This window comes from Tetrao urogallus, assembly GCF_951394365.1.
Source record: "Tetrao urogallus genome assembly, chromosome: 4".
Taxonomy (NCBI): Eukaryota; Metazoa; Chordata; class Aves; order Galliformes; family Phasianidae; genus Tetrao; species Tetrao urogallus.
The window spans coordinates 4,410,450-4,437,085 of record NC_136817.1 but is presented as its reverse complement, the minus strand read 5'-3'; the positions used below and the strand labels follow the sequence as shown (position 1 = coordinate 4,437,085).

General features: G+C 42.6%; 2 protein-coding genes across 2 annotated transcripts; one reads left to right on the top strand and one right to left on the bottom strand.

Annotated features, from left to right (window-relative positions):
* Positions 1-2,060: 2,060 nt before the first annotated feature.
* On the top strand, positions 2,061-16,917 carry TMEM192 (transmembrane protein 192; the record flags this gene model as incomplete). The annotated part of the gene is made up of 6 exons (XM_079534429.1): positions 2,061-2,096; positions 4,219-4,365; positions 7,993-8,257; positions 10,238-10,372; positions 14,627-14,729; positions 16,794-16,917. The coding sequence occupies 6 exons, from the start codon at positions 2,061-2,063 to the stop codon at positions 16,915-16,917; spliced, it is 810 nt and encodes a 269-aa protein (XP_079390555.1).
* An 8,243-nt stretch (positions 16,918-25,160) lies between these two features.
* Positions 25,161-25,523, bottom strand: APELA (apelin receptor early endogenous ligand; the record flags this gene model as incomplete). The annotated part of the gene is made up of 2 exons (XM_079534547.1): positions 25,161-25,249; positions 25,448-25,523. 2 exons carry the CDS (start codon positions 25,521-25,523, stop codon positions 25,161-25,163), a joined length of 165 nt encoding a protein of 54 aa, XP_079390673.1.
* Positions 25,524-26,636: the final 1,113 nt, after the last annotated feature.

Sequence of the window (26,636 nt, the reverse complement as noted above, 5' to 3'; positions counted from 1 at the left end):
AACTCAATGTATTTTAGGCAATGGGAAGATTTTCAAGTCGGGTGCACTGAAGCAACAACATCTGTGACATTCGTCAGAAGGTGGAACTGGAACTGAGCGTTAGAGAATCCTAAAAAGCTTACGTCATCTTACATCATCAAAACCTTACTTACATCCTTAAAACCTCTCACAATAAAAATTACTCTGAATCCAGTAATTAAGCCGTATGCTCTTCTCTTCTGAGAACCAGGTACCTGAACTATCCACAATCCATGGAACTGGAGCATTAACCTTTAACCCCCAGTCCACTACATGATAATTCCAAGTGATGCATCAAATCCTTGATTTAAGGTTTCTTGATTCATAAGTGTTTGAACAACTGTTCTAAATTGCTTAATGTTTTTGATTGATATCTCTCTTGATATCTTTTAGTGAGAACTAGTGGTGATAGGTGGATGGTTGCACTGGATGATTTCGTAGGTCTTTTCCAACCTTGGTGTTTCTGTGATTTCTGTGATTCTGTGATCCTCTTTCCCCCACGTTGTTTCACATCAGATGTCATCCTGGCCAAGTTCAGAATGCAAACCCACTGAAAACAAAAGGGACAAAGACATTTGTGAAAGCAAAATGTAGGGAGATAGATACGCAGTTGACCATTTTATTTGGTTGTAAATCAAAGCAACACAAGATGATGTGTGACTTTCATTAAAAAAAAAAAAAAAAGTTTGGGATTGAGTGCACCCTTAGTAAGTTTGGGTGGGAGTTGGGAGGCAGTGTTGATCTGCCTGAGGGGAGAAAGGCACTACAAAGGGACCTGGATAGACTGGATCGATGGGCCAAGGTAAACCAACTGAGTTTCAATAGGGCCAAGTGTCAGGTCCTGCATTTTGATCACAACAACCCCAGGCAATCCTACAGGCCTGGGGAGGAGTGGCTGCAAAGCTGCCTGATGGAAAGGGACCTTGGTGTGCTGATGGACAGTGGGCTGAATATGAGCCAGCAGTGTGCCCCGGTGGCCAAGAAGGCCAATGGCATCCTGGCTTGGATCAGGAATGGAGTGGTGAGCAGGACCAGGGAAGTCATCCTGCCCTGTACTCAGCACTGGTGAGGCCTCACCTCGAGTGCTGTGTTCAGTTTTGGGCACCTCAGTACAGAAAGGACACGGAGGTGCTGCAGCAGGTCCAGAGAAGGGCAACAGGGCTGGGGAAGGGCTTGGAGAATATGGCCTGTGAGGAGAGACTGAAGGAACTGGGGCTGTTCAGTCTGGGGAAAAGAAGGCTGAGGGGAGACATTTTGCTGTCTCCAAATACCTGAAAGGTGCCTCCAGCGAGAGTGGGGTTGGTCTCTTCTCACTGGTGACAGGTGACAGGATGAGGGGAAATGGCCTCAAATTGTGTCAGAGGAGGTGTAGGTTGGATATGAGGAAACACTTCTTTATAGAAAGGGTTGTTAAGCACTGGAATAGGCTGTCCAGGGAGATGGTTGAGTCCCCATCCCTGGATGTGTTGAAGAACCGTTTGGATGTGGTGCTCAGGGACATGATTTAGAGGAGGGCTGTTAGAGTTAGGGCAGCATGGTCAGGTTGTGGTTGGATTCGACGATCTTAAAGGTCTTTTCCAACCTAAGCAATTCTATGATTCCTCAAACAAAGTTTAACGGCATTTTGATTTTTAAAAACTGCTATAAATCGTTCAAAAAATCGATCTAAATGTATTCATAGTCGAAAAACATTCTAGCCATTATGATTAGCCAGCACTTAGCTCCTTGGCTGTGCGACTGAGTGCAGCGCACTGCACACAAGCGGTTCTGGTTTCTGCACAACAGATCCGTTAAGCAGAAGGGAGCGTTTTATTGAAATATCCTTAGTCTAGATGTTCATCAGCCACGTTGCTGCGCAGACCGTGCCAGCCAGGCTGTCCCCTCCGCACGGCACAGCACCTTATCGAAGTGACACCGCGCGCCTCAACGCAACCGCGCTGCCGTAGCCCCGCCCCCACTAGCGGGCGGGGCGGGGCCCGGGCCTGCGCCTGGCGGAACCGCCGCTTAAAGGCGGGCGGGTGGAAGCGGGCTGGGCTGTGGAGATGGCGGTGACGGGACGGCAGAGGGATTTGGATAACGTGAGCGCGGGCGGAGCGGGGCTCGGCAGGGCGCGGGGGCGGAGTGTCGGCGCTCGGGAGCGGGGCCGGGCTTCTGTGCGAGGCGGAGTGGGCACAGCTGGCAGCGGGGAGCGCCAAGGCTGGGCGGCTGCCGGTGGGGCTCGTCCGCTTCTGGTTCTTTCTTCCGCTTTTTACTTATTTTTGCTCTTCAGCGACAGGCTGCGGCCTGCTTTTCCTCTCGGTGCGGGCGGCGGAGGGAGCTGCTGAGCGGAGAGCTGCCGGCCCGCCTCGGGAAGCGAGAGGTTTCCCTGTGCCGCGCGGAGCTGGGCGCGTGGTGCCGCCCGTCGGGGTCCGGCTGTGCTGGGCTTCCTTATAAACGCCGCTTATGTTATGCCTTACAAACGCAGCCTGCTGCCCCTGCTGTTTCTCCTACAGCAGCTGTAGGAGACTGTAGACTCTCGATGTGGCCTTTATGCGACAGTTCGTGCTGCTGCTTCATCTACAGCAGGAGGCCGTGTGTTCTGATTGCTTTGGCTTCTAATGGGTGTGGTTTTAGCAAGCCTTAATTGAATGAAGCCTTCAGTTGACCTAGTTAAAGTGCTTCTTAGCTTTGTATCTCTTCAGTTCTCCTGGTCGCCTTGCTGAGCAGTGCTCATCCAGGGGGCTCTATCAGATGCTGTACCCAATGTAAGTGGTGGATGCCCCGTCCTTGGCGGCATTCAAGGCCAGGCTGGTTGTGGTTCTGGGCAGTCTGGTCTGATGGCTGGTAACCCTGCACCATAGCAGGGGGTCGAAACTACATGATCTTAATGGTTCTTTTCGTCCCAGGCCATTCTATGTAGAGGTGGGTTGTAGCTGACCTCACAGCAGTCAGATGCACTCAGATAATGCTGTGTTGCTGTATTTTGGGAGCAATGAGCTCACCTTTTCCCATCAGGCAGGAGAAATTGTCCTGACTGTGGCTTGTTGCCTTCGTCTGAGCAGTGAGCTGCTAGCTACACTGGAGTGTATGAGGTGGGATTGAGGGGAGATGGCTTTGTGGCTGGGGTGCCTGTCCTGAGTGCTTTCTTCCAGAGTTGAAAATCATTCCTGACATCATGTAACAGGGATGGAGCATTTTTGAACTTCTACTTCTGGATTTTAAGTTAGTAATGTAAAAAGGAGCGGTAGCATTTCGAGACTTAAAGGTCTACTGTGGAAGGTGATTTTTTTACCATGTGAGTATTCCTGCAAGGACTGTTTGCATTCAAAGGCTGTAGTAAATGAAAGTTTGAATAGGATTCAAACAGGTGAGGAAGCCCTACTTGCACCCTGTAGTTAGGTGAGCAAGGCATTTGGTGTGCTAAATTAAAACGTAATGCTGGCTGAAGTAAGCCAGATGACTATTTCCTTTGTTGTAGGCAGATGTCTATAGTTGAAACAGCACTTAGGAGCCCATCTCTTCCTATTCTGTCCTAGTAAATAGTTATTTCAGCCCTTAAGTTGTACTTTGTTTTTCTATTCCCTGTCCACAAGGAAAGACTTTTTTTCCTTCCACCAATGCTTAGGTTATTCTTACTACCTTTTTTGCTAAGAAAACACAAATATTTCAGGGGAGTTACATAGTTAAGGTACCTGAGCGGAAAGTGGAGTTAAAGAAACCCCAGTGTTTGGCAGCACTGTGTCTCAGAAGGTCTCTTTTATGTTCTCTGGTGATGGCAGAGCATCTCTTGCCCAGCCCTTACTGGCATCTTTCTGAACTGATTCTTCATCCTTGCCTGGATTTGGTTTGAACTATTGCTACAAGTGTTTGGTGTGTTGGTGGTTGAATCACTTGAACTGAGCTTGCATTTGTTAAGTGGTAGACTATAACTCTTTCTTTGTGTTAAATTTACTTGCACAAATGCGTGAATAACAGACTTACAGTACCTGTATAAAACATGAGGATGACTCTAAGACTAAGCTTCCTTAAAACTGAGAGTGATGCCAGGAGGTGGGCTCATGTTAGATTCCTCTGGGTTTTAATTGGCTTAGGACTTAAGAGCATGTATCTTCAGATACTGATCTTGTTCTTTCTTTTCCGTAGCTGAAGCAATAGAAAATTGTTCTGACTTCTCTTTCAGAACTTATTTGTGTTTACTTTTCCCTTCTTCCTCTGCTCCAGGGCTCCTTGGAAATAACACAGAGTTTAGAAGATGAAGCTCTGTTGGATGCACCGCTTACTTCGTCTCATACGCTGTATTCTCAACTAAGGCCAAGATTTCATGCTATCCCAGTAGTTCTCCTTGCCAACTTTCTGTTGCTGCTGCATGTAAGTTTAAGAAACATGACTTCCTTATGAAAGTGTACTATGTTTATTCTGAAATGTTACCCCAGCAAATCACTCAGTAATGCTATGGCACGTCTCTTTAGGGAGTGGAAAAGCCATGTTAAAGAGTAGCTGTTTGAAGTTGTTGGAAATGTATCTTGAAGTAACACTACTGCTGCAGAGGTGCTCAGATGAGTTATAGAGTGCTAAGATCTGAGCTTAATTTCACAGGGGAGGCTTAAAGTATTTCTTATCGTAGTTAATAAGCATGTCAAGTTAGACTAATTCCTGGGTTTTGCATGGTAGTAAATGGAGGGGTAAAGGAATCCAGATGTTATTTCTTGCCACGACTTCCATCTGGGGGTTGAGGTGGAAGAGCACAGGCAGAGCATGATGTTATAGCTAACAGTGTGAAGGTCTTGCTGGGGTTGGTAGACTAAAGCTGGGAGGGTCCTATCTAGTAGTGAGTTTATCCTTTACAAGTTGAAGCCACTTATTGCTTATGATCATGTAGAAACTTCACAGGAAGACCAGGTGAAGAGTTTGCTTCCTAAGAGGGAATTGAAATGGTACTCTCATGGCATGATGCCGTTTATACAGACCTGGAGATGGTGTGCTTTTAAAGCCAGAGAATATTCAAGACCAGCAAATGTAGAAATTATTTAATCATAAATGACAAAAATTCTATCATTAGTCCTATGCAAAGCACTGTCTAATGGAATTTTAAAAACTTGTTTCAGCCTCAGATCTGTTTGAACAGTATGCCCTGGCCTTCTTTTTTTTTTTTTTAATAGATGTTTTGTGTGCTTCCTAGTAATATAATGAAGTCTCCCTCTGAGCCAACTTAAGAAAGCCTGTTCCTGCTTTTCTGTTGAGTAGACAGCTAATATTTCCCATAGAAACCGAATGTCTAGCCATATGTGTTTCACCTACCAGAACATCACTGGTACTGTTAGCATTTTGAGTTTGCATTTTGAAGGTAGACACTGCTGTTCTTAGTAAAGAACTACACTTTCCAGTGCACTGGGACTGTTTCAGTCTGCTGTACACAGTTGTAGTGCAATGTCAGTCACTCTGATGCTAGAGAACTGCTAGAAACCTTTCAGTTCCCATTGTTTTCCTATCTCCTGCAAGTGGAGAGAAAGGGAGGGTAAGAGAAGAACTGCTCAGGTCTCTGTGAACCTGCAGTTTTCCAGGTTAAGTCTTGCTGCTGTTGCTGAGCCTGTTCCAGGGCAAGTCAGTAATTGAAACAAAATGGAGAGGTATCATCTTGTGTTGGTGGAGTAATTGCCCAAGGAGTGGTGTGATCTCTTGCTGCAAAGAAACATGCTGATGGATGGGGGAAGCTAGTGATCTTTTTTTTTTTTTTCTGCCGTTCTCTTTTAATTCTACTAATGTGCATGAACTCTGTGCAATGTGGAGACATCAGGTTAGCTTATGATGGATAGCCAACGCATGCAGCAAGTATCCTGGAGTAGTTAACTCCTGATAGTGTTGTGAGGTGAAGCCGTAATGCATCTCTACAATAGTTTGAGTGGCACTTGATGTAGTTCTTTTCCCTCCTGTACCCAGAAGTGGAGCTAGGCAACAAATAGCTCCTTCACAGTGGTTGCTTAGTTGCATTAAATTCTGGAGTGCCCTTATGTTGGTGTGTGTTGTGGCTGGGGTTCTGAGTGGCTTTCCATTTCCCAAGCCTTGCTTTTTTTCAAGGCTTTTGGCTTCTGTCAGGAGACTCCAGAGGAGTAGAAGATAAACAGACCCCTTTATATTAACCTTATCTTTTGTCTGCATGTGTATGTAAAGAAAACAAAATTGCTTGAATTCTGCGCTTTATAAGAGTCAAGTTTGATTTATAAATACCTTGACCTGGAGTGGGGAACTTGGTGTTGGACTTCTTGGTGTTGGAATGTAAGCTGAACAGCGTTATTAAATGGCACTCTTAATGCAAGCTGTGTCCTCATTATAGGTGTTGACATAGATTAATAGAGCTGCAATGCTGGAGCATGACAGCTGGCATCACACAACTTAATATAGCTGTTTTCTGTTCTAGAATACTTTTCTTATACTTGCAGTGAGTTGAGCTGGTTGTGCTGTTGTTTTTAAAGGCAAACCTAACAGTAAATGGACTAAATAAAACAGGTTAGGTGAATTTTTCCTAGCTTTGCAAGAAAAGAGCATGGTTACATTATAGCTTAAATGTTCTGTTGATCTTAACTTATTTTCCATTTAAGATACTTAGCTCTAAGGTAACTTTGAATTTTAATTGCATTTGAGTAACATTCTTAAGTCTAATGTAGATGCTTTTCCCCCCACTGCTTTTTCCTTCTGCCTTCTACCCTGGCTTTCCTATGGTGTGATGTTGCTTTCTGTTGATTGCAAGTTGTTCTCTTCCCACTTAATCCTTCCCTAGCTTCTCAATCATGAACTCCATTCACAACTCAAGTGGGCTGAAGGTGGTTCACATCAGTAGTTAATTAGTGGCTCTGAAAGACTGACTTGTGTGAACAAAGTTGCTTGAGAAATAACAAAAATAGCTGGAGTTGAAGGGTGTGAAAGGACTGGATGTCCGTGAAGTGGAATAGGAGTGGACCATTGAAGTGAAATGGCTTTGAAAGTCAGACTTTCTTTTGTATCTCGTATTGATGAGTTGTTTCTACCAGTTTTGAGATATGGGGAACTTATAAAATCCAAGTGTATTAGTGGCATGAAAGCTGCTTAGAATTGAAGCAAAAGCATTTTTGCTGTATACAGAAGCTATCAGTTGAGTTTATGTCGTTGGGATTTGTCTTATTTCAGTTCGGTTTTAATGTACTCATTAATCAGAATGAAGAAGGATGTGAGAGGATCCTTTTTTTTTTGTTGTTCACTAAATGATAATGTTTAAAAAAAACCACAATGTTTTGTAGGGATTTAACATGTACACACCTGAGATAATCTGCACCAAGCACTCCACTTCTAGTCTGCCAGAAGATGGCACATGATGCAGTGTTGATGCTGTAAGCCTGAGGAGAAGCCTAGAAGGCATGTTAACTTACAATAAAACTTCACTAGGCTGGTCATTCTGATTAAATATTTAACTAAATGAAGAAACTGTTAAAAATTACTCTCTGGGGTTTTTTATCTCCTGTTAGTAATTCACTGTGTGAGGTAGTAAGTTGATGTTTTGCTTTCTGATGTCAACCTGGAGGTTGGATTTAAAAAGATTAATTATCACTAATGAAATGTCAAATTCTTGTGTGGAAAGAAATGTAGACTGTCCTAGAGAGCAATAACAAGTTTAATTGAATGAGTGTAAAAAAAACTTTGTGTGTGAATCCCTTCCCCTCAAAATACAATAGAGAGGGAGAAAAAATTGCTCAGAAATCAGATTAATTCTCTTAGAAAAAGAAGCTTGGTTAACAATGAAATTGAGTTGGGGGGAATACTGGAAACAGTGGTCATTCTTAACTCTGTGCAATGAGGAGTATGTTACTTGAGTTACATGGGATTGTGGTAAGATTACCTAATGTTAATAGTTTATCTCAACTTCAGTGAAATCAGTTCAGAGAGTGATGCTTAACAAATCATAGTAATCTGTCTTGTTTGATAGCTGACTGTGGGTTTTCTCCCTTCTCTTTGTTGCTCTTTCAGGTTGCTTTCGTTGTTCTAGCGTTTCTAGCAGCTATGTTTTGTTCTTACCCCAATCCAAATCAGGATAAATGCCCTGGGAACTACACTCACCCATTTAAAGTACAGACTGTCATAATAATTGCCAAGGTAATTCTGTGGATTCTGCACGTGTGTTTTGAACGCTACGTCCACCACCACCACAGCAGAATCAGAAGCAGAGGCTACTTCTTAATATATCGCTCGACAAGGCATCTCAAGAGGCTTCCGTTGGTGGTACATTCTACAGGTGAGGTGAACTTGTTTTCTTGTTCATCTTGTCAAGCTTTACGTTCTGGTGTGCTGAAAGACTGAACAACTGTGTATCACGTGTTGTGAACTTCAGATATGAAACGCTTCAAATGAGAAGTTGTGGAGGCTATTTTGTTCAGATGGGCTGTTCTGACTTGCCAGATGCGTGTTGTAAAGAGCTTTTATAATACAAAAGTGCCCAGAAGTTGAGGTAACAAATGTACCGATTTATGTTTAGCTGCTAGTGATGTTCATTTGCATACTGATTAATCTAATTAGATAAGTGACAAGATTGCAAATCCATCCAGCAAGCATAGCGTTGTTTTTCAGCCTTAGTATTCTAGTGACAGTTGAGGGGGGGAAAAAAGTAAAGCAGCTGCATCAACTGTTGTTCAAAGAATGTCTGAAATGAGTTAAACAAGAGAATTTACAGTCTTCAGCAGGGCTCCATGTAATACTTGGCTCTACTTGTAACTGTGTTTTTCTTCCAATGGACAGCATGTGATGTGTGACAGTGGGGGTTTTTCTTCATGTATTCAATGCTACACCCCTGGCCAGTGAAGCTGGGTAACGTTTCAATAGTCAGCTGCTTTGCTTCTTATAAAGAAAAAAGCTCTCCTTCATTGAATCTAAAGATCCATGTAACTTGAGAGGCTTTTCCATGTGTGGATGACAGTAGCAGGGAAGAGCAGTGGCTTCAACAGTGTTTTTCTTAGCTGTAATTCTTGTAAAGATCTGGAATGGAAACTTTTAACCAGTCTCGTAGGCTGTGGCCCTACTGCATATAAAACTGTAGGTTTAATTCTACCTGGTCATGAAAAGTTATGTGGAAACATCGTTTGAATGTGCAGAACTGCAGGCTATGGCCACTAGATAGAGCTCTGAAGATGCTTTTGGCATGCAGTGACAAGATTAGACTGCAGCAGGCTTAAGAATGTTAAATAATAGTTAAAAGATGGTTTCTGCCTATTGAACCCAGACTGAGGTTATTAAACTTGACTCTTGTCTTAGATGGAGTCAGTTTCTTCTCTGCTTTACCAACTGTGGGCTGATGTAAATATTCAGGTGCAATCAGTTCTGTGCTGTGAACTTGTGATGTAAATCATCTGTAGCTCAGAAGGTGGTTAGCCCAAATACTCTTAACACCCAATTATGCTAATTGCTGTTGATGTACTGACAGTTCAGTTGCCTAATTCAGGAGAACTGTACAGTCCTCTGGTTGTTTTAATGGCCTTAATATGTGTAGTGTTTGTGGCTATAGCATTTGGACAGGAAATGATAATGTTTTGCCTTCCACGTGAGGCATGCAGCAGTGTGTGAGAATTTAAAGAATGCAAAATAAATTGTTAGGTCTGTAACTGAATGCTTATTCTCTGTAGCTATTTGTGCTCATCTCAGTTTAAACTTCAGTGACCTGCAAGTATTAAAATAATAGCTAGGCAACTGGAAACCTGTGCAAGTATCTCCTTTTCAAAGAGTTAGAAGTCTTAACTTTATTTTTATGGGATGTACTTTAAAATACACTGAAGTCTCTTGCTTGATGGAAAATACCCTTCCATTTCATACTGAGTGATGTGACCTGTTAGGTATTGAAAGGGGGGCTGGGGGGGAAATAAAAGCAGTTTTTAAGAAGGATAGTAGTTCCTAGCAGGGCTAGGAACTGTTTAAGTCAACATATGCTGTATGTTAGGTTTTCCCATCCAGTCCTTCACCCTCTCCTTAAATCAGAAAAAAAAATCATTTAAAAAAAGAAAAACCCAGCAGCCCCTACCATTACAGTCAAATGCTGAAATGAAACTTAGTTTTGCTGCCAAGAGTTGTGAGCTTGCGCCACCTGTGTTAGCAAGAGAACCACACAGGCAAGCATGGTTTGAAGCGTTGCAGCCTAATGTGGTTCTCCAGGATTGAGGAATTAATAAGTTGCTTCTAACAGCTAGTGAAATTCTTATCCCTGAAAAATAATGCTTTTTTTTCCTAGGTAATGCAGCCCTGCTTTTGATTTTGTCAACCCAGCATTCCTTTCCTGATCACAGTAAAGTGTACCTGTATCTTATCCTGGGAGTCCTGGGCCTGGAGCTGATCAGTTCACTGACATGTCTAGTGATTTACACAGGTGAGAGATGAATTTTTGCCTTATGGAGTGTGGATTGCTCTAACTGCTCTTGAACAGTGTTGTTTGCCCTCAGGGTAGTACGCTTTGGGTGTCCCGAGATGATTAACTGCAAATAGGAAATGAATCCGTACCTGTGGAAAGGCTGAGGTGAATCTGGTACAAATGGGAAGGCTGAAAGCTTTGAAACAGGTTTCTAAGTTCTTGGTAAACAGAAGTGCTTAGCTTAATGCTGCAGGTTCTTTGAAGTGGCAGTAAAAAAAAATTGTTGCTGAAGTGTCCTGTGAACTGTCTTGGCTGATAGTGCATTCTCAATTGCACTTATTGTGGGTTGCAAAGCTGTGAAAGCTGGTTTTGTCAGCTCCTGTGGGACTTGCAGAATTGATGGTGTGATGTGCCTTCATCTCCAGACTTCTAAATCTCTATTCCCTTGTCTTCTTTACCTGTTCTATCTCGAAAAGCTTCAGTTCCTCTGTCACTAAAATGTAAGAACTGCCCCTAATTAATGTTTATTTTTTTTTATATTGCTTGTATTCCTGCTTAACATTAGCAGTGTTTTCTATGGCAGAGAGGTGAAATCAGACAGGCAGATTTAAGTTTGTTCCAAGCCTTGAATCAAACAGTAAGAGAGTAGAAGCACTCTGTTCAGGACTGCATGCAGTTAAACTTGAAGTAAAAGCCGTTTTCATGGCAGTCAGTGTATGTCTTAATTTGTGACTTGTTTGTGGTTTTTATTATTGCTATTTCTAGGAGCCTTTGCTTATAGAAAAGAAAGCTTTGGTGTAATGACACTAAGAAGTGCTGCTGATTGTTCTGGTCATCTAGGAAATAAAAGTTTATTGCAACAATACTGAAATTGAAACACAGCAAGCAGTCCCAGCTCTGAACTGCATCTCAGTTGCGTATGGCATGTGAGATGCCTCTGTGTGTGTCATTTTATCAGGCTTTCCATTGAATTAACCTGTCCTGGAGGAAACATGAGCATGGCAGTTCTAGAGAGCTATTCCAAGAATGCTGGAAGACATCCCTTCTTAGCATAAGTATACTTGCTTTCCTGGGAAACTCAAGAGTAGAGCTAAGCTACTAAACATCATTAAGAGCTTGAGGAGTTCCAGTGAAACAGTATTTGTTACCCTGAGACCTCTTGTAGCTCAGTGAGCTTCATTATGTCTCTTACCTTAGTAAAATAGAGCAAGCTGCTATTAAGGTTGATTTCCTTCTAGTTAAATCTGAGACTGGAATTCTGTAAGAGCTCTTAAATGACCTGACCTTCTGACATCAAGACGGTTATCTTCCTTGGCTTGTACTACCAGTACTCATGAAATCATTAACCAGTTTATACCTAGGAGAGTGTGGGGTGTGATGTTCTTGTTTTTTTGAGATTGAGCTGGGGGAGGCTGGAGGAGAGAATTCCTTGAGTGCTGGAATCAAAGCAAAGGAGCCAAAGAATTGCAATGCAAGAAGGAATGAAGCCTCTCCCTTTTGACAACAGTTACCTTGCTCCCACAGAAGTCTGAGATTCATTCTCTGAAACTTGATTGATGTACAGAGCATGTATTAATTATTATGTAATATTTGACTGAAGGTGGGAAGACCTTTCTAATTACCTTAGATGACCTTTTCTAGCAGGTAGGTAGTTCAACTTCCATCCCAAAACATTTTGAGGTAAGCTAACAGACCTCACGTACCTGTGTGTGTAATGATTGGTTTTGAGGTAGTTTGACACTCCCAAGGTTGAAGATAAACTGTGTATTTCCTGAAGGGAATAGAGGAGTACTTGGTTAGATTTGACTCTGAAGCAATAGTGACATTCACATATGTTTTTTTCCCCATCTCAATACAGAGCATGTTATGTGGCAGGAAAAAATGAAGCCTCCTTTTTGGGATATTTCAGAGGCAGTCTTCTAGTCTTCTGGAGTGCCTGCCCCATTATAAGGCAAACACTAGCAGATATCACTGACTGTTCTATGGCTGTACCACTGATGTAGCTCTGCAGCTACATCAGCAATCCTGGGAAGCCTATGGTTGTTCTACACTACAAATTCACAAACGTCAACCCCTTGCATGTGTTGGTAGATGACCCCTGAACTTAATGGGAAGGTTGTACCAGTGTAGAGTCAAGTTGCTTCTCTCCTGTGGTTTTTTTTTTTGTGTCTCTACTCAAGTTGCTTCTGTAGAATTCATATAGCTGTCTTTCTGTTTAAATATTACTGAATGTAGTGCCTCACAAATAAAAATGTTGTGGAATGCCCAATTGAGACTTCATAATTCATGAACTACCCAGAAGTAGTTCACAAAATTGTGTCCCAGGAAGTAGAGCTCCCCCGAATAAAAACTTTCATTCAGTTATGTGCCTATATATATGTGTGTGTGCATATATATATATTATATATATATATTATATATATATATTATATATATATATATTTATAGCTATGAGCTCTGGAGGTGAGGGATCAGATCTACATGGAATTGTAGATTCTGTGTAGATTTCTCTGTAACAGACTCAATTTATGTAAATCTTTTGAGTGAAGTAGGTGTGCCTGGAAAAAAAGCAATGATGCAGAGAGCTCTAAATGTAAGTTGAATCAATCTCAAGTTCATTATTGATAGGGCAGGGGGTCAAATATTAAGTTTTACTAAATATATGTACTTAATGACTTTGCTACATCTATCTAATAGTGCATAAATAAGACTACCATCCTCATAAAGCATGTTGGAAATTCCTGGTCTATTCCTTTGTGGCTTTACTTGTGGAGGAATACTGTCATGGAAATAACTAACCTTTGAGCTTAACTTGTAGCTAACCTCTGGAGGGCCTTAGCATTGTTTTAGCAGGGTGCCCCATCGTAAACCTTACTATATTATTAACTTGTAAGAATAGTCTTTCTCTGCTTTAGTGGAGGTTTCTCATGTGGACCTAACTGAAATGGTTTTTTGGTATTAAATGTAGTTCTTGTGAAGCAGTACATAGTTGGAAATGTATAATCTGGATCTCTGAAGTACATTCCCTTTTGTAATTGGGGGCTGGTATTTGAGTAGTTTCAAGTATTTGCAGCTTCCTTCCAGAAATAACATGGTGTCTGCTGTTTTTTCTCACCCTCACCTGTCTCCATTCCACATCTGCTACCTTTCTCTTCAACTTAATTCACAGATGCCCAGGAATGACTTGTTTGTTTGTTTTTAACCAGCATTGTGAGGTGTACAGTATAGAGTCTCCAAGGTTGGGAAAGACCTCCGTGATCATCCAGTCCAACTGTCCACCTACCACAAGGATTTCCCCAATAAACCTTGACCCTTATACAACACTTAAACTTCTTTCGAACGCCTCTAGGGATGGTGATTCAGCTACCTCCCTGGGCAGCCTGATCCAGTGCATGACCATCCTTTCTGAGAAAACTTTCCTAATATCCAACCTGAACCTTGCGTGTCACAACTTGAGGCCATTCCCTCTAGTCTTATTGTTAGTTCCCAGGAGGTGAGATTGCCTTCCACTTCACCACAACTTCCTTTCAAGTTGTTGTGGAGAACAATGAGGTCTCCCCTGAGCCTCCTCTCCTCTGGACTGAACAATACCAGCTCCCTCAGCTGCTCCTTTTCAGGCTTGTGTGCCAGACCTCTCTCCAGCTTCATTGCCCTTCTCTGGACATGACCAGGGCCTCTGTCTTTCTGTAGTGTCTCTCTATCGAAGAGCCACTCTGTTTTGTGTACTTAATAGCTTTCTGTATCAAGTATCCTAGTTCTGGAACAGGCAGACAAGCTGAAGCTTCTTTGTAGGTAGTCTAGTTAGAATAGTGTTTATGTAAGAGTTTGAGAGAACTTGTGACCTAGATGCAATGCTAGTATCTAAACTTCCTACGGCTGTTTTTATTTGCATGTTGCTTAATGTATGGCCTGAATTTAGGCACTGAATCTCAGTTCCATCTCAAAAGTAGTTGTGGTTTTTTCCCTCCCTTAGGAGGCTAAACTTCACACATGCTAAGCAGTGTATTTAAGCTTCCTTTTCAGGTCTTCACTTGCAGTCTTTGAGCAGCGGGACTGAAAGAAAGAGTATTTATAATCAAAGCTGTATTGGTAATAAGTAAATTCTGCTGTTGTTTCTTTTTCCCCCACTCATGATTACCACATTTCCTTTGTTTGCTCCTCTAAGGCAATCTTACCTGTTACAGATTTGTTTTTAACTTGGACTCTGTTTAGATAAAGCTTTTCTGTTGTTATTGCTGCTTTCTAAATATTGCATGCATTTGTTTCTTTTAGTGAAAGTAAGCAACTTCAATCGTGCGAAGCCAAGACCTGACATAATTGAAGAAGAAAAGATGTATGCTTACCCTAGTCACATTACCTCAGAAGTTGGATTTGGGTAATAATTTTCTGTACTAATCTGCTGTGTGTTCAACTGTGGTAATGCTGCCTGAAGGAATTGTGTTACTTCATGTAGAAATATTTGGATAGCCTTAAATCTGTCAGCCAGAATAGGTATGGGAAGAATAGTTCAGAAAGGAGTCACAGATCTAAGACTGCTATTGTACATACAGGTGAGAAATGAAGTTTGTGCTTTTGTATAGAAATAGCAGTTTCTTGATAGATGCAGGAACTATCGAAGATGAGACAGGAATTATTTGAACATCCAAAGCTGTTTGCATCAGTCTTTAATGTACTACAAATAACTGTGCTTAATTTCTTTATAATTGACTTGAAAAGCAAATGGGAGATAAATGTTAGTGTCTTACAGTGTTTACAGTGTGCCTCCAGAAGTGCAGCTTCTTGAAACAGTTCTTTCGGATGAGAAAAGAAATAGTAAACAGCTGATAGATGAAAAATCTGCATTTTTGTTCAATTGCTGGCACAGAACAGCACACTGTAGCAAGGGAATGGAAATACATTTCCAGTTCATGAAAGAATTATACATGTGGATGAGCCAATTGAGGCATGAGCATGACTTAAGCTTACATGGCTTGCAGTAAAAGTTGTAGTGGAGAAGTGCGGAGGTGACTACTGCTTCAGCCCTTCCCTGTGTATCACAAATGCAGCCTGCAGATGCTTTCATGGAACTTGAAAGTAGAGATTCAGGACACAGGAAGGATTTAGAGTTGTCTTGCTATTTTGATGCAATGTCTGACTTCCATCTTTATATCAACATTATGGCAACTGCATGGGGGAACTCGCCTTTCTTGTTTAACTCTTCCCCTGAGAAATCCTCAAGTGTTAGAGAAGTTTGCAACAATGAGCAGCTAAGGAAAAGACTCCGATGCCTTGATTAACAAGTGTAAACTTCCTCTGAGAACTGATTACAAAACAGTTATTTTAATCCAGGTCTGTACAATTCTGACTCTTTCCTGTTGAGTTTAAGGTCTATTGAAAAGTGAATCCTGTTAGCTGTTGAGTTGACCTTCATTCTATGAATGCTTTATCAATACTGTGATCTCCATGACCTAACCTACTGATCAGGAGCTGTTCTGGTGCTTTAAGTTGGTGGTGCAGATTAGGGTTAGTGTTGTAAGTGTTCTCTATAATACTTGATCTTTTTTTTTCCCACCAGCTTAACCACAGTAGGTTTAAACTGTGCTACTTCCACTCAACTGGTCAGTGCACTTGAACTATGATAAGGGCACTGCTACTCAAAGTGCTGCAAGGCTTTCTAAGTTCCAGGATGCTCAGAGCAGACTTGTAACTCAGCCTGTGGCAACTAATGAGTATGGGAAGACTGAAGTATTCTCACAGACTTCAGTACTTGTATCTTAATTTCTGACTGCAGACTCGGCAGTTCTGTAGTCTTACAGGTTTTATGAAATAGCTCTGTTTTACTGTGCTGGTTAAATATAGCCTTTGTGACATTGCTTAATGGAAGCTGGGGATACCCTTAGCTTAGAGCTAACTGTATCTGAGGCACTGGATCTGCAGTAGCACAGATGTTAGGTGCTAATGCTGTTAGAGTATTAACAAATAATATCACTACTCTTTTAGTCCAGGTTAATCAAGAAATGGTTATTTTACTCAGCTACAGGCAGCAAAAGCAGTATGTAAATATTATGCTTCAAATACACTTCCTAATGTGGTTGGAAAAGGTAGCATGGGTTTCTTAGTACAATCCTAGTGTGGTGTCTGTTTAATTAGCTTAAGTTTGTAAAAGCTAAACAAGCAGCCTTGTACTACTGTGGTTCTTTTGTGTTGTCCAGCAGGAAGTACATAACTTGCTTATGCAAACACAGCTCAAAGTTTAGCCTACCTTTTGTACTTCCTGCCCTCTCTACAAATGAGATTACGTATAAAAGATTGTTTGCCCCTTTGAAAAGCAGTCAAGATGTTCCGAAGTAAAACTGAAGGAAGCAATTTGTTACAGTACTGGTGAACATGCACTGACCTTTAATATGTCAGGTATCTGTTATCTCTTATGGAAATGTGTATTCACTTCTGTTCTTTCAAGGGAAAATTCGAGTTTAGAAGAGATCGTTGAGAAGCAAGGAGATGTAATAGAATATCTTCAGCGACACAATGCGCTGCTCAGCAAGAGACTGTTGGCATTAACATCTCAGCAAACCAAAACTTAAATGCTTGGAGAACTGCTGCTGGAGCTCAGGAGAGAATACGAGGCAATACAATATCCAAACAGACCTATAGAGATGACTCTTCAATCTTCTTTCCCATTTAAAAATAGAGCTTAAATTGCAAGTATGAGCTCTGCGTACACTGTAACCCTGTGACAACTGGACGTAATGGCTTTTTTCACATCAGTTCTGAGAAAATGTTCAGGAACATAAAGGATTTTTTAATTCCTAAGAGGTTACAATTGGAGTTAAGGACTGGTTTAACTTTTTTTCAGTCGTCGCTGTTATTTTGCACTGGTGTATTTTTTTTTTTTTTGAGCTTTAAGTTACTGGAGTACTTTCTAGAATGCACATTTGTTCTCAGATAAAACCTATTTTTGCAGAGGATTCCTCTCGGCATACAGTACTGAAGCTGGGATATTTTGAATGTAGGTGTTCAATCACTGCACTTCATTATGTCCAGTGTTCAAGGTGTTATGCTTCAATAATCCTGTACAAAGTAGATACTTGCATTTTAAATTTGTTTTCTCCTTTGCCCAGTAAAGGAATGAAGTTGTTTCCTATGCCAGCAGGAATATTTAGCATCCAGTTGAAAAAATAACAAGGGCAGAAGGGAAGGGTGGTATCCTAAAATGTACTGGTACTGCATGTGAGATTTGACAATGATATGATCAGCAATTTGAGGAGCTGATCAGAATGCTGGCTGTGGATAACAAAAAGGTGTCTTCAGGTCTGCTGATTCTCCTGCTGCTGGAATTGTGTGTCAGCAAAGACTAAACAGGATTCCTTCTGCCTGCCAAACTGACACACAAATGGTAAGTGCTGTCATTGACCCTGTAACCTATTAGTGTTCAATGGGGTTTAAAGTTGGATCCTGTTAGAGCCTCTATCAGAGTTGCTCTGTGCTTCGACTCTTCGAAAACGTTGCTGTCTAAATTTAAAAGCCAAAATGTGAATGTGTGTGGTGGATATCAGCAGGGGACAGAATGGCCTTCTGTAAGGGGAAAAACAAGAGTTGTCAGTACTAATAGAATAAATTCATTGGGAAGGGTGGTAAAAATCATGCTTTTCAGATACTTTGTCTACCACTGTAGTCTAAGCATTATTTTAGAAGCAAATGTCTGTGGGAAGACAGAATAATTACTGGTCAAAACTGGGAGGAAGATACTCATGAGGAGTGGTCTTGTGGCTAAATATGGGAAAGAAACAAATATTCTATTTTTTTTTTTTTACTGGAACGCAACTTCAAAAATAACTAAACTGTCTACTGTAATAACAAAGATGGAGATTGTCTTTTATTATAAGAAAGAAGTTGATATTTTGCTGCTATTTAACACTAAACTGTACCCCTTAATTGTTTTTTGGAAATAAAGCCACGTTTTTATAGTAAACATAGAAAGGATATAAATGTTTGTTTTTAGAACTCAGGTCTGAATGTATTGTGTATAATGACTTAAATAACTGCTATGGAAAGCAGTAAACTGTGACTGAAGTTCATGTACAATAAATACAACTAAGGGAAACTGATGCCATTACTACTGTTCTGTGTAAGACTGCAGCATATTGTGAGCAGTTGTAAGCTGCTGAGTTGTTCTGAATGAATTTAAGGCTGGGATGACTGAACTTGATCTCTACACCCACCTCACTTTTTCTTTAAGAAAAAAAAAAAAGCCTGATGCCCACACCATTCGGGTAAGTAAGAATGGTTCTAAGAAGTGGAATGAATTGGGGGTGTTCAAGGAAAGACTGGATGTTGCGTTGAGGGACATGGTTTAGTAGGAGCTATTGGGAATAGGTGAACGGTTGGACTGGGTGATCTTTTAGGTCTTTTCCAACCTTAGTGATTCTATGATTCTATGATTCTATGACTGATAGGTACAGTGAGGGGAGAATGTGTTCTAGGAAAACAAACCTTAGGCAGATTTGCGGCAGGGAAGGTTTAAATTAGATGCCAGGAGGTGTCTCTTCACAGGGAAGGTAGCCAAGCACTGGAACCAGGCTGCTTCGTGTCCCCATCCATCAAGGTAGTGAAGATGTGTGCTTGGGGAACTAAGGGGATGTAGTTGAGTGATGGAATACTATTAGACTTGATGATCAGGAGCTGTTTTCCATGCAGCAGATGCTGTGCTAAGCTGAACAGCAGTACCAGCCCTGTTCCTGTGGGCAGCTACAAGGTGAGGGGCAGCTTTCTGTGCATGCATCTCCTGCTCTGGCCATGTCGCTGTGACGCATGCTGTCAATTGTGGATGCTGCTGAACTGGAGAAGCAGAGAGCTACCCTCATTCCAGCTCTGAGCCCTGGCTCGGAGAACTGCCTTTTCTACTGGCAGTGCTGTGCTTTGCTTTTCTGAAACCCACTGCTTGCTGTGAGCTTCACATGGGATGTTGGGTTTCTGACCACTGGTGATGACTCAGAGTTGTTCCCCAAATGTTCGTGCTAGTGTTAGCTTTTGGCTACCAGATGTTGAAATGAGCTAAATGCGTTTTGTTCTGCTTCTTAATAGTGCCTAGCAGAAATTATACTGTGAAACCACCTCTGTGTTTCACCTCATGCAGGAAATCAGACTGCCGGACTTTGTAACAGCATTTCCATCTGTAGAGTGCTATACCAACTTCTGCTGTCACGCAGCTTCACCCTGCAGAAGGTCATCCTCACTCGAAGAAAGAGAGTTATGTTGAAGAACAAAGGCAGGCTGGCAGACAACGATCTGACCTTGAGGTAACTGGAGAGATGTTTAGGGAAAAAAAAAAACAAACTAGCATCATCAGCATTGGAATTTGTTAAGCTGCCAGGGCATCGCTGTTAACTAAAGACAGGCTCCGATGTTTGTGCTGTCCAAGCCAGAGCCATTTCCCACTGCAAAGCATTCAGCAGACTGATCGCTAGCGGGGAAGATAAAGGCCATCTGCAGTAGTAAGAGATCAGTATGCTAATTGTACTTGTCTGATGATAGTCAGGCACTTGAAACTTATTTACCATGCTAATAGTGCTCCCGATTGACATTAATGCAAATCTTATGTGACCCTTAACAAAATCTGGCTTTGTGTCTGCCGCTCTTGAGATATTTATAGCCCATGTATGTGGCGTAAGGGAAATATTTCCAGTCTTTATTCTTCCATAAATTTCCTTTTTTCATTTTGGAAAGGGAAGAAGTGAATTGTTTATTATTCTTTGGGAACGAACTGATCGGCTGTTTCTCACCACGGCCTTACACTTACCTCCATTTCCTGTCGGTTCCATGCAACCACGAGACCAGGCATTAGTTCTGAGTTTCAGAAAAATTCACATTTTGGACTTCAGAGTCTGGGGGCTGAATAGACCTCGGGTCAGGTCTCTTGGTTGTTGGATTCTATCAATTTAATCTCAGTTCGGAGTTTGAATGGACAGCAACTTTCCTTTTAAAAGGCTTCTTTTATACACTCATGCATGCAGATGGAGAATTGAGCTGTTCTAGCACTGTGCCCAAATACTCCATGTTTGTATGTCTAATCACACTGTATCCTGGGAAACTCTTCTTGCCATAATATGTTGCACAAATTATCTACAAAAATTCAACAAAGTCAAGGACAAGTCTGACTCGGCTGAAAACAACGCAGCCCTATTAAATGTGAATGAGAACACAGGATCACAGGATGGCCCGGATTTGAAGGGAGCTCAATGATGATGAATCTTGAACCCCATGCCATGTGCAGGGCCATCAACCTCCACATTTAATACCAGCCCAGGCTGCCCAGGGCCCCATCCAACCTGGCCTTGAACACCTCCAGGGAAAATATTGTGCAGTAGCAGCATCACTAGGCTCTGAACTGCAGTGTTCAAGATAGGTAGCTAGCGCTCAACTTACAGTGCCTGACCTGTGAAGGGAGAAGCTACCGTGTGTTTTTGTTTCTGCTGCTCTTTGCCCTGATTCCGAATGTTTTGTCCTGAAATCAGTAAAGGTCTTTTGGATTTCTAGATTCTAAACCCTGCACCCTGAACTCATTAAAAATCTTGCTTATTCTATACGTGTTGGCAGTGCGTGGTCTGCAATCTGCTGTAATCTTATGGTGTTGTGTCACATTAGAGTGTTGTGATAACATAAGCAGTAGTTTTAAAACAAGTTCTTCTGACTTTTACCAGAATTTAGCATTTATTTGTAAGAAATCCAGTAAGAAAGGGTTTTACACATAGCTTCCATGACAATTTACAGTAGAAGTAGAAAAAAAAAGCTCTATTTTCTTTAGGTGCATCACCTCTGACATCTGAAGAATAGCAATGTCAAGCAGTGTACAAGGTTTCCTTAAAATGAAGCATTGCTATTTGAAGTGCATACTTTTTACAAAATATACAATCAGCTAGCATATAAACATATCTATCATATATTGCCATCAATGTCTTTCTCAAAGAAAATTTTGTTACCAATGTGCCTTAAAAAAAAAAAAAAAGACATCAAAAATTTTGTAGAGGCTTCCTAGGACACTTTGGTGAGTGTTGCATTTGTTTTTATATTCGTAAAGGAGCATGCATACATAGGACTTTGGTATTAAATCTATACACTCATTATTAAGATAACCATTAAATAGTTACTTTTGAGATGTCTTGCTTTCCATAATCTCTGCGTTAGGCATATAAGAAGGCTAAGTTAAATTAAAAAGAAAAAAAAAAAAAACAAACCTAATTTTAATGGCAGCATGCTTCTAATTTGGGAAACTAACTCCAAAGATTTACCTTGGTGGCTGTTTGTTGGTATAGACAAGTTTGGCTGTTTTCATGGCACTGTTTATTTTTTCACAAACCCATCATAAGGTGATGTTAAACTTTCCTGCGTGTTTTCTATAGGGAGAAATTTGAAACTTGTTATATTTATCCAGTGCAATTCTGACTAGGATTTCAAATCCTGAGCATTAAGGGGTTACAAGTGGATACTGATTAGGAAGTTTCAACTATCCAGTCTTAATGATTGTTGATATTTCACTTATTAGCATCTATGCTTTATGAACTCAAATTCTAACAGTGAATTTAGATAATTACACGCTGATCTTTGCTCATCCTTATAACCATTTCCTTTTTTTGGTAACTTTTGGTATTTAAAACTAGTGTGGTGTCAATCTGGATGCGACCAAATTTCTGGGTTATTTAGTTCCCCCCAAATGAAAGGGCTGCCATGTTTTGCTTTATATGCAGTTGGTAATTTCTGCCGATATAAAAAGCTGTCAAAAGCTCATTTTTTTAAAATAAAAAGTGAAATAAAAGCTAAGTTTATTCTTGATCTCTGGTGCAGAGGAGAACAGCTTGTTTTTCTCTTTCAAGTTCTTACTCACTGTAGTGCCACGTTCCCCGTGTTCCATTCATTTTACTCACAGCAATAGTGTACTACAGAGCACTGGCGGTGATCGGACAAAGGTTTCTTTTCCATGGTCTATTTTTATGCTCTATTTATAATGCTGTTGTATTTTAGGAAAAGTACTGAACAATTAGATCTACAGTGCTGAGTTTTCAAAAATGTTTTAGCTGCTGGTTTGACAGCCCAGTTTAAGGGAATAAATGATAGGCTTTGCAGTAACAGCTCATTAAACAGCTGGATGGGCTTGACCTTAAGGCCTGACTTGGGAGACTTGAGTTATCAGTTTTGCAGTAGGTTTTGCATGACCCTTGGCTGATCTCTTATCTCTGTGTGCCTTAATTCTCTACCTAGAGAATGAGGGGTAATACTCCCTTTACTTTCTCGTATCATAACTTCTTCACTGTGAGAATGGCTTAGTGAAAAGAGTATGGCATGGTGCTGACTTTGGTGCTATTGACAGTAACACATTCTACACTGCTATTAAGATAAATTCATAAGGATGAAATGTTAGGTGTTAAAACATAGGTATCATTAATATATCAATGTACTAACTAAAAATGGACTGAAACAGTTCCGTGTGTAAGTCTGACATCGTTTCACACTAAATATTGCTTTACGTGCATAGCTTGAGTTAAATACAATCAACAGCACATCCAATTTCTTCATCTAAATAGTATAGACATTAAGAGTCCCCTTGGACAAATCCTTCTTTATACCACTGGAAATCCATTTCGGGTATCTGATGTTTGATTCGGTCTTTAATTTTCACTGATGGTTGTGAGATTCAAATAATGTGCATTTCAACCAGTGAAGTTTCAGGTACATCCTTCCTCCCCCCCCCCCCCCCCCCCCCCATCACCTCCACTGTTTTTCCCTTCTCCCCGCTTCTAGGATATGAGTCACGGGCCTTTGTTCCAGGTCACGCAGAATGTGATACACAGGACTGCTGAAAGTGTTCATTTTAGATGGACTGCCTCAAAACAGGATTGTTGTGGCTCCACCAGGTCAGCTGTCGGAGAGCTGTACTTAGAAATGAGCTTCTCTATCTGTGCAGCTTGCAGTTGTTGCAGCTTCCTCCTTTAAGACACTGAAAAGCCCATTATGAAATTGCTGAGGGGAAAAAAAAATGAAGTATATTAGTTACAAAATAAGTGGTTGAAATTTGAGGGAATTTCTCTGATTTGGGAAATGTCAGTTAGCAGGTAAAGGAAAAAAAGCATCTCATACCTTCCCCAGCTTTTTGTTTCAACTTTTCTCTTTGGTAACAGATTAAAAAAAAAAAAAAAAAAAAAAAAATCAAGTTCAACCCCTTCATCATTTCAAATGTGAAAAAGGCAGGCTGTTGCATTCATCCCAGTTTCCAACCAGCTGCTGAAATTCAGGATTAAGGGTCCATCCTGTTTGCATCTGCAATTAGCTTTATCCATATGTAGAACTCCATTGAGATCAGTAAGATTACTCAGGTGAGTCAAGTTACCCAGGCATGTAAATATTTGCTGAATTAGGACTAAAACTGGAAGGGAATGTAAATGTAGATAGCAAATCCTACTTAAGATAAAGGAGCTGAGCACCCACAATGCTGACTGGGGTTAATGGTCAGTTCAGGTGCTTGTCACCCAAAGTCAAGCTTTATGTATTTCTAGATAGCTTTATAAAACAGAATTCTATTACTAAATGCCAATCAAATACATTATGTGTTAACAAGCATAGCTGTGTCATTGACTTTTTAATACGAGAAACCAGCTCTCTACATCCAAGGAGATAAACTGAGAACAGCTTTTATCTTGATGTTCTATAGGGAAAACGTTTGCAGTGTTAGTGCACAGGTATCATGTAGCAAATGCACTCTGAAGCGATAGAGAAAATGCAATGTTCTCTACACAGCCAGTCCCCAGACTGACTTGACGAACGGGAGCCGAGTTGCTGCTCTAAGCAACTCAAACGAGCCACTGAGGTGTGATCCGAGAAGCAGAGCTAAATTCCCCTATCTCTGCCATTGAACTAATTTCACTCCTGCACGCTGAGTCTGACTGCCTATCTTTTAAGTTTTGTACTCAAATGAGACTCCCTCACCAATCTGAAGTGCCTCTTGTCAACACGAACAGCGCACTGAGATACGACAATCCGACATCCTCCTCTCACATCCCTTTCGACTTGTTCTGCCCCTCGTTCTCCAGCAAGACCCAGATTAAACCTGAGGTGCGGTAATCTTTACCGAGTCTCAGGGATGTGCCGGCTGAACGTCCCGTATGCACGGACCACGTGTTTACAGGCCAGCACCATGCAGCAGAGTGGTGCTTGTTTTGGAGGGTTGTGTTGAGAGCAAGGCAGTTCATGCACTGCCGAGAGGTCTTGGTAATCAGCTACAAGTTTGACTTCGGTCTTCTTTTTTTCGCTCTTAGCTGCTTAGTATATCAAAACATCTGGGTACCAGGGTTTATCGATGATGCTGCCAAGCCTCGGCCCACAGCGTTATTTTGATATGTGAATTTAGAAGATGCGGAAAACCGCATGTTTTATTCATCTTTAAATTGCAAGAGCCCCGCTTTCCTTTTGAAGCCTGCCCTATTTGCATATGCTACCTGCAGCCGCTTAGTATTCGAATGTATATGCCCTCATCAGCTGTAAAGCGTTATTGTTTAGCACTTGTATAGCCGAAGATGGCAAAGTCTTTCAGCGACCGGAGTCACAGCGCCCTTTGAAGTGGGGAAACCCGCGGGCGGCTCGGCGCTTCCTGCGGGGCGGCCGCCTCGGAGCGGGCGGGTGGAGCAGCGCACCCCGAAGCCCTGGTTGTTTTCAGAGCGAAGCCCCGAGTCTGGACACCGGGCGAAACCACCTCCGTGCTTCGGTCAGAAGCGTACCCGCAACGACTCCGGGGGAGGGCACCCGGCCCGGCTTTACGAGCATTACCTTCGCCGGGCGTTCAGGGAAAGGGCACGCGGGAGTGGAGCGGCATGCACCGCCGGTGCGAGCAGCTGTGTCGGTGCAGCTTCCTGCGCAGGGCCAGGTTGGCTGCGGGAGAAGGAGGCAGGGCGTCAGGCGACTAGCGCAAAGTTTCACCCTCCCTCCCGGCGGGCGCCTGCAGACGGCAGCGCCGCGACACCCCGCCGGCAGCAGCCGGCCCCGTTTACCCCGAGGTTCGCGCGGCGTTAGCGCAGGTGCGCCGCGCACACGCGGGTTCCGAACCGCCGACCCCAAGGCATCGCTTACCCGGTCTCTGCGCGGCGGCGGGCAGCAGGCTGGCCAGGAGCAGGAACACGACGCACAGCAGCTGCCGGAGCCTCATCCCTGCGGTCCGCGTGTGTACGCAGCGTCCGTGCCGCCCGCCTCAGCCGTGTCACATGCCAGCGGCAGCCGCTCTCCCAGCCGGGCTAATAGCACCGAGCGGCTGGAGCCTCCCTCTTTTTCCCCGCTCCTTTCCTCCCTCTTTTTTTTTTTCTTTTTTTTTTTTTTTTTCCCCTCTTGTCACTCCCCCTTACTTTCCATAAGCAAACAATGAAGGAATGAGAAGGCCGAGTACACGGCGGTTCCCGTCAATAGGCGAGGAGCCTTCGGAACAATGCCGTCGCTCCGCTTTCCATTCAGCCCGGGCAGGGAGCGGGCTGCCCCGTGCCCCCTCCCCCGGAGCCGGCGGGACAGGAAGCGCCTTTTTGTCCCGCGCCGCTCCGCGGGCAACGAGCCGCCAAGCGGCCACCATTCAGCGCCCGGCAGCGCTGCGAGGCCTCGGGGGCTCTTTTGTGCCGCTGAGCACCTGAATGTGCCAGGAGCCGTTTCCCGGCGGAGCTCGGGGTGTTTTGTTATGAGGAGGAGTGCTGGGGAAAGCTGAGCTTGGCACGTCCCGCGCTTGGTGCTTTTGCGGCGGCCTGTGTGCAGGCGTGTGTCCAGGTCTCCTGTTGTCCCCCGGCCTTCTGGGGGCTCGGGATGCGCTTCCAGTCGGTGACGGAGAAAATGAACATCTGAGCCTTGTGAGAAAAAGCTACTTGTTTAAAGTAAGTCAGCAAGAGTACAATTCTACGCTGTGTTGTTAATAGAGAAGCGTCCTCCAAAGCGCTCCACAGCTCTTAAGAGCGCAGTTCGCTTTTTAAGGCAAGCAATCCTGTGTGCTTCCCACTGTTTCCCCTTCTCCCCACAAGCTGTTTCACTGGACACCATTACTGCTTCGTTTGTCCAGGTAGACTGTGTGAAAGGAGTGGGACTTCCAGCTCTACATAGCAGCAGCAGCTGTTAGATGCTGTTACTTTAAGATGACTTACGTTATTCTATTTGGAACAGCTGCTGGGGAAGGTGTGCTTGACGAGAGAGAAACAATTGATCTGTCGCAAATAGCAGGCGCTTCCTAGCCTCGTCTGTACGCGTTGTGTCTTTGTCCAACCTCTGACCTTTCAACTAGGCTTCTCAT